Source organism: Lutjanus erythropterus, chromosome 16 (genome assembly GCF_056507025.1).
Source record: "Lutjanus erythropterus isolate fLutEry1 chromosome 16, fLutEry1.hap2, whole genome shotgun sequence".
In the NCBI taxonomy this organism is placed as follows: Eukaryota; Metazoa; Chordata; class Actinopteri; order Lutjaniformes; family Lutjanidae; genus Lutjanus; species Lutjanus erythropterus.
The window spans coordinates 9,869,072-9,876,520 of record NC_139332.1 but is presented as its reverse complement, the minus strand read 5'-3'; the positions used below and the strand labels follow the sequence as shown (position 1 = coordinate 9,876,520).

Genomic DNA, 7,449 nt, shown 5'->3' with positions numbered 1-7,449 from the left:
GTAGGGTAAACAAAGATACTACCAATGATCCCAATGAAAGACTGTTACATTCAGTTTAGTCTAGCAGAGCCTTTCCAGTGAGACTACATGTAGAATTAGCTAGCTGATTTGTTACTTAGCTAATTAAAAGACAGCTCGATTAGACATGTGTAGCGTAATTTAGCATTAGACTTGTAGCAAGGGGAAACAGCCAGCTAACTAACTAAACTAATGCTGCAGTTAAAAAGGTCTATTAACTTGTCCCCCGTTTCATTAATTTGCCCACAAACAGAAATGTTCCAAGCATGAAATTATTGTTTAATAGGCTTGCAGCACATTAACGCCCTGTGGCACCACAACCTGTCATTTTGCTGTTAGGTATACATTTTTAAGTGGGCCAAGCTAGCTGTTTTCCTCTGCTTTCATTTTTTATGCTAAGCTAAGCTAACAATCACCTAGCTCTGGCTTCATATTTAGCACACAGACATGAGAGTGGTATCAATCCTCTCGTCTATTTCTGATCAAGAAAGTGAAGTGTATTTCATAAAATGTCAAACTCTTCTTTTATTGTTTGAGTTTACACATATAATGGAGACAGATTTGTACAGGACACAGGTTTGCTTCGTAGGGAAGCAAAGCTGAATGACCTCACTAGTGAAGCAGCACTAGTGAAGCAATACTGTGTATGGAGTGTGTGTGTTTGTCTGTGTGTGTAGAAGTGACTTGTACCTGTTTTTACATTTTTTTCTGCAGTTAGGTCAAGGAACTAGTTTCATGAGAAAACTGTTACTGCAAGTTTTTGTATTTATAGCATAAGTAAATAAAGTTTTTATTCATAATTGCGTAGCTGTTTTGTTTGTTTTGTTTGTTTTGTCTAACTGAAAACATTTCACTGTAATATGTGGTAATGCCAGCAGCTAGTGACCTGACAGGTATGACTGGTTACACTCAGACACATGTAGACATCCTGACAGGTTAGCACAAACACATTTTGTCAGGTGTGTGTTACTTAGACCTTAAAAGAGGTCACAACACTTGTAGCCTATGACAGTCATGTTCAGTTGTCGGACCAGACGTTCGCCTTGTCCGCAGTGAAATGCACCGTCCCTTTGCTTTAATAACCAGAAATGAAGAAACAGTCCACACGTGCAGTTTTGAAACACATAGGTATATTTTCGCTTTCAGGTCCAACAGAACAAACATGACATCCTCACGTGAGGTTTTCATGCAACAGAAAAAATAGGAAGGAAAGAAAGGGACTTTAGGAAGGAAGAAGGAAGAAAGAAAGACGGGTCTGTATTTATCCAACACAAGGTACCAGTTCATCAGAGGCAGTGAGAATAGAAAAGGGTTAAACTGTAGTAGATCACGGGGTAGCAACTGTTGTATCCTTATCCTACCAGCAGAAGGCAGTGACACTATAGGATCCCCTATAAGCTCCTGTGCAAATGTTTGGTACAAGTTAACCTCAGCTCAGTCCTAATGTCATGTGGAGGCAGCTGCACCAGCACAGCTCTCAGGCTCTCATTGGTAGTTCACTTTACCACAATTGTATTTAATAATTCAACAATAGACAATGTACACATTGGGCAGATATTGGCCATTTTTTAAAAATCAGACATTTAGTATGGTAGAGGTTCTTCTCAGACTAGCTTAAGAAAACCATATTTTTTTTTATCTTGGGCAGAAATCATCCATGTGTGATGGTAGTGTGCAAGAATTTTACTCCTCTTTTTCTGCAGAGCAAGTGAAGCCTGTCTTAACCTGCTTTATGGAGCTGCTAAACCACCTGAAGTAATTGCCTTCTTCTGAATTTCACTGAAGCATTTCAGCGAGCCATTTCAAACATCATAAGAATAAAACTGTGGAATGAACAGTCAGTCCTAGGGGTTAGGGAAAGGGCATGGACGTCATCAAATTTAAATATCAGCTTTGCTTCTTGGTTGAAGAATTATTCAGACCTTTTAGGCTTCTTACCACACTATGAAAAGACTCCAAGTAAAAGTCCTGCATTCAAACTTTTTACATTTAAAGTAAAATTTACTTCATTTAGAAGTATTGGCAGCAAAAATCTACTTAAAGTACCAAAACTAAAAGTGCTCATTATGCAGAATAACCTGTCAGTGTGTATATTATTATATTAATGGATTGTTATTATTGATGCATTGACATGGAAGCAGTATGGAGGACCATAAATGCTGTAACTGCCAAGTATTAATTTCTTTATTTAATCTCATTTTGTCAGTTATGGTCCTCCATTATGTTTTATTTTTTTTAAATGTAAAATTATATCTGAAATGTCACTACAAACTACAGTTATCAGCTTAAAATAATGCTGCAAAAATGACAATATTTCCCTCTGAATAGGGCTGTGAGGGAATGTATTTTTTTCAACAACTTATACCATCAGGATGGTGGTTTACTGTGATTGGTCAAATTACTATGTTTTATTTAACTTTACTGGAGGACTCTGTCATAAGTGAAGCGTAGCTCCTTTTGAGAACAGGGCAGAGATTGAGTAAGTGAGGTAGAGTGAGCAGCAGACTGAGAGTGACTCTGGTGCTGCTAGCAGAGCAGAAACTTAACCTCAGCAGTAAGTTGTCAATCTGGCAGTAAATGTACAGTATAAATTACAGCTGCAGCTTCTCAAGACCAAGAAAAGTTTACTTTGTTTTCAAACTGCTGGAAAAGTGAAGGAGTTTAGGCCCAAAGTAAGCTGAGCAGGAAAGGCTAGCGTTAAGCTAATGCTAAAACTAGCATTGTACCTTTACAACACTTCTTAACACAAAAAAACAGTTACACATTATAATTAACAATACAAGAAGTATAACAGTATTATATAACAACAATTGTCCTTCAATTCTTTTGGATGTTTTTTCAGTCAATGGACTTTTCCAGTCTGCCCAACACAGATTAACTTCTTTACAAACAGATATTTGTGTTGTGTTTAATTTCCAGAACAGAGGATGGCAATAGTGATCTGACAATGGGGGCCTTGAATTTTTAATACATGAGAGTGGTGCTGGTTTTGCTGCAAGCAGTGGTTCTGTTTACATGTGCACAGCATTTCAGACGGAGACTTTTAATCTGAAGCATGTTTTATTCAGTCAAGGCTGTGTTTTTAAATTCTAATATTCATACAGATTCAAGTCTTCTATTTAATTCAAATTGGCAATTTCAGTGTTTTATTTATTTAGTGCTCCATATATGAATTAATAATGTTATAATAGGTATCCCAAATGTTAATTTAGTGCAAATGTAAACACAGCCACTGATCTCTTACTTGCTCCTGTCTCCTGAAACATGTCCCTTCATCTAACTGCTCTGTAAGCAGACTAATCCAGGAGGTTATAAAAGCATTCAGCTAGAGAGTGATGAACGAGCCCTTAGTGAGTTCTCTGTCTGTCAGAGGAAAAGAAGAGAGAGGAGGGGGAAGAGGGTTTTTGTCCCAAAGCAAGACAAATATTTCATCATTTCTGCCTGGTACAGTGCTGAGGAGGCTGCAGAGCTACAAAAAGATACTGCTGTGCGTTAACGGTTATTGTGGATTCTGTCGTTGTCGTCTGGTTCGTAGGATCATGCAGTATAGTGACAGGTTACGACTATCTTAAGTTTACTGCTCGTTGTTTAAAGAACTTTAAAATACTTACAAATTAAGAAACAACACAACATGGTAATACTGTAAAAGTTAGCCTCAAGCATACAGTGCATATTCACATGCACACACACGCATTCAGACCAAATGCACAGCCATACTTTATAAACACATGGCGGCTCAAACAATATGTGCTACTGGTGTCATTGATCAAAATGCATTATGGGATCCCCTTATTTCACTGGACTTTCACAATCTTCCACATTGACAAAATTCCACAAATCCCAAAGAGATCTATCTTACACTCTTAGGAATAAGAGTTCTGAAAGGGTTCTTCTGGAAAGTCTGAGGTTCTACCCAGAACCCTTTGCTTGAGAATAACCCTTTTTTGAAGGAAGAGTCCATTAAGGGTTCTTTCAAGGAATAAAAGGCCTTTTCCTCCAACATGGAACCCGCATGTTTCTGTTCAAGCACCTAACTTTGAACTATTCTGAGCATTTCCACCAAAAAAACTACATTAGTGTGGAACCCAAAAAGTTGGGTCCCAGCTGGAACCAAAAAATAGCAGATTTTTCTTGGGAACCAAAGTGAGAGTTTCATATTCTACTGGTTGTAGACGCCCTCTGTTGATGACCTCCTTGATAACAATGGTTCTATTCAAAACTGGTGGTGTGGGCACTACATAGTACCAAGGTTCCACAAATCATGACAGACAAGATAAGAACAGGAGCTAATTTAGTCTTCAAGTCTTCAAATATTGTTAAAATCCTTGAAGAACTCTTTCATCAAGGGTTTTTGAAGGGTTCTTTTATAAGAGAAAAGGACTCTCAGAGGAAACCACTGGGTGGGTTCTAGATAAATCCTGTGGAGCATAAAAGGGTTGTAGGTAGAAACCCCCAGGTGGGTTCTAGACAGAACTGTTGGAATATAAAAAGGCTCTCTGTAGAACCCCCTGGGTGGGTTTTTGTTAGCACCCTTGCATTGTGGAAAGGTTGGTGGAAAGAACCCTTGGGTAGGCCTTTTCCACCAACATGGAACCGGCCCAGTTCCAGTTTCAGCACCTAATTTTGACCCATTTGGAGCAGAACCAGAAAAGTTGATTCCTACCAAGTGTGCCTAATTTTGAATTCTGAGCATTTCCACCAAAAAAAAAAAAATTGGTTTGGAACCCAAAAGGTTGGTTCCCAGCTAGAACCTTCAAAAACAGCAGGTTTTCCTTGGGAACCAAAGTGGGCAAGTCATATTCTACAGGTAGTTGTGCAGCGCCCTCTGTTGATGACATCATTGACTACAATGAAATGAGGGCAAGTTCACTAGGTAGTACCAAGGTTCAGGAACCATATCTTATCTGGTGGAAAAGAGCCCAGGTAGGCCTTTTCCACCAAAATGGAACTGGCCCAGTTCCAGTCCAAGCACCCAATTTTAAAACCTTTCTTAGTATTTCCAGCAAAAATAAAAATGAAAACAATTCAGAACCTGAAAATTTGGTTCCAAGCTAGAACCAAAGTTGGTGGATAGTACTATACTAAATAGTACCATGGTTCCAAGAATCTTGAGCAGAAACAGTTCAAGAACCACTGGACCACTTGAACTATTTTGGTGGAAAAAGGCCTCTGCAGGTTCTGGGTGCAACTATTACATAATAAATGGGTTCTCTGCAGAACTTCTGATAGGAGGTTCTGGGTGAAACCTTTCACAGATGGTTCTACTTAAACCTTTTATGTTGCCTTTAAAAGTGTTCCAAGTAGAACCCTCAGACACAATTGGGAGCCAAAAGAACCAAAAGCTGAAGAACCCTTTACAGTTCTACTTAGCACCTTTATTACTAAGAGTGTAACTCACATTTTCTCTCTCCCTCTGTCACTGTAAACTGGAATATGGTCATCTTTAACAACATATCAAAGTAAAAGCACAATAATAAGAATAAAAATGAATAAATAAATAAAACAACATGAAGAAGGAAAAACAATATGTACAAATGAAAAAAAAACACATTTAAAATTTAAAAATCAACAAAAATGCCAGTAGATATCAATAAAAACCTAATGGGATCTTAGGCCTTCTTTTTCTCAGCGAAAGATCATATAGCAGTAAAATCCCAATAACGCCCCCAACCCCACCCCCACCCACCTCCACCCCGACCGCTCGTTCAGATCAGACCAGGAAGCTACGCTACATAATACTGCCTTTCAATGCCAGAGAGTGTGCACCATACATGAAGACAAATGTACTTCATTTTATGATATACATAGACGTACAGTATATACATGATATACATGTGTGTTTGAGGACAAACTGAGCCATCCCCACCCTGCAAAAAACATCCACATTTGGTCACCAGCTCCCTGGAAACCCAAATCCAGAGAGAGAGAGAGATTAGCGGACGCCACTGATCATTAAATGTATACGTGTCCCTCCGTTTTCCCCCAAATATAAAAATGAAAGTAAAATGATAGAGATGACTTTTCTTAGCCTCCTTAAAATCGCTCCTCCATCTTTGCACACAACAACAACCCCCCAAAAAAAGATGATATGAGAGACGAGAACCATCATGCATTGATTTGAGTGACTGTTTCAATAGCAACAGAGAGGGTGAGGAAGAAAGGGTCGTAGCAGGGCGGAGGGGAGTTCAGAACTGGGAGGCCGAGCTGGGGTCGCACTGGAGTAGCCGCACGATGGAGGGGTCGCTTTTGGCACCTTTGATAAACTCCTCCAGGGACAGTTTGCCTGCAGGGTAGACAGAGAACAAGAAAACAAGAAAAAAAAACAAAACTTTATTTTGAAGCAATATGATCCTTAATCCATGCTGACTGCAAAAATGCATGTTAGATTTAAGTCAATATGATGTCAAATGGAGATGAAAACTTAAATAGGCCTAATTTATTTTAGAAATTCTTCTACTATCCATAGCCTAAGTGTCCCAGCTATATTTAGGATATTGTCCCTGCTTTACTTTATCATCAGACAGCCTTTTTTGACAGGAAACCACTACTATAAGCCAAATATTACTCAGTAACAGTAACTCCAGTGTACTGTTTTTGCCAAAGGGGTCTGGTGTCTTTGAACCCCACTTAAAAAAAATCCAAACTATCCCTTTAATGTTGGGTCACATAAGCTGAACTTTGCAGATTCATATAAATTCCCAGGCTTCTATACTGATGAACACATGAATTTCATATCTTAATGTTTAACATATACAGCTTTTGCAGGAAAATTGGTTGAAAATTAAACTTTTCTATTCTCAAAACTCTATTAAGCTCATGTGCTTCCTAATCAGCCAGAAGTTTTCAAAGTCTGATCTAAGTTGTTTTCTGTATTGAGTTTATGATTCAAGTACAGGTGAAAAAAAGTTTTGTCAGGATAATATTGCTAAGCTTTTTAATTTATTTAATTAGTCACACTGGTTGAGATTTTTTTTTTTTTCTAAGTTATGTTTTTTTTTTCCATCTGTGAAAAAATAACTCTTGGCGAATGAAAATGTCTTTTTTGTTCGTTGTTGTAATACTCATTTCGGCCACAGGAGGCTGAAGAGCATCACCCACCATGTTCTATATAGGTCTATAATCATTTGTGTTTTCTTGTGAGGTTTGATTTATTCATGCAGTTCAAACACAACATGTGTTAGTAAGTTATAGAGCTGACACAATTAGTCAATTAATCATTTAGGTGAAAAATTAGGTGCCAACTATTTTGATAATTGATTAATCGTTTCAGTCATTTTTCAAGCAAAATGTCCAAATGTCCATTTTCAGGTTGCCGCTTCTAATACTTAAGGATTTGATGCTGTTCTTTGTCGTTTATGACAGTAAATGAAGAGTATTTGAGTTTTGGACTGTTGATCGGATTTGTTCAGCGAGGCATTTTTCAATGGTATT

The 7,449-nt window shown here is 38.1% G+C and overlaps 1 protein-coding gene across 1 annotated transcript in view; it reads right to left on the bottom strand.

Annotated features, from left to right (window-relative positions):
* Positions 1–5,720: 5,720 nt before the first annotated feature.
* LOC146312726 (hippocalcin-like protein 1) overlaps positions 5,721–7,449 on the bottom strand; it is a 56,948-nt gene continuing 55,219 nt past the window's right edge. The window contains exon 5 of the mRNA XM_084738429.1: positions 5,721–6,301. Coding sequence (XP_084594555.1) covers positions 6,204–6,301 — 98 coding nt within the window. The 3' untranslated portion in view covers positions 5,721–6,203. The remainder of the gene's footprint in view (positions 6,302–7,449) is intronic.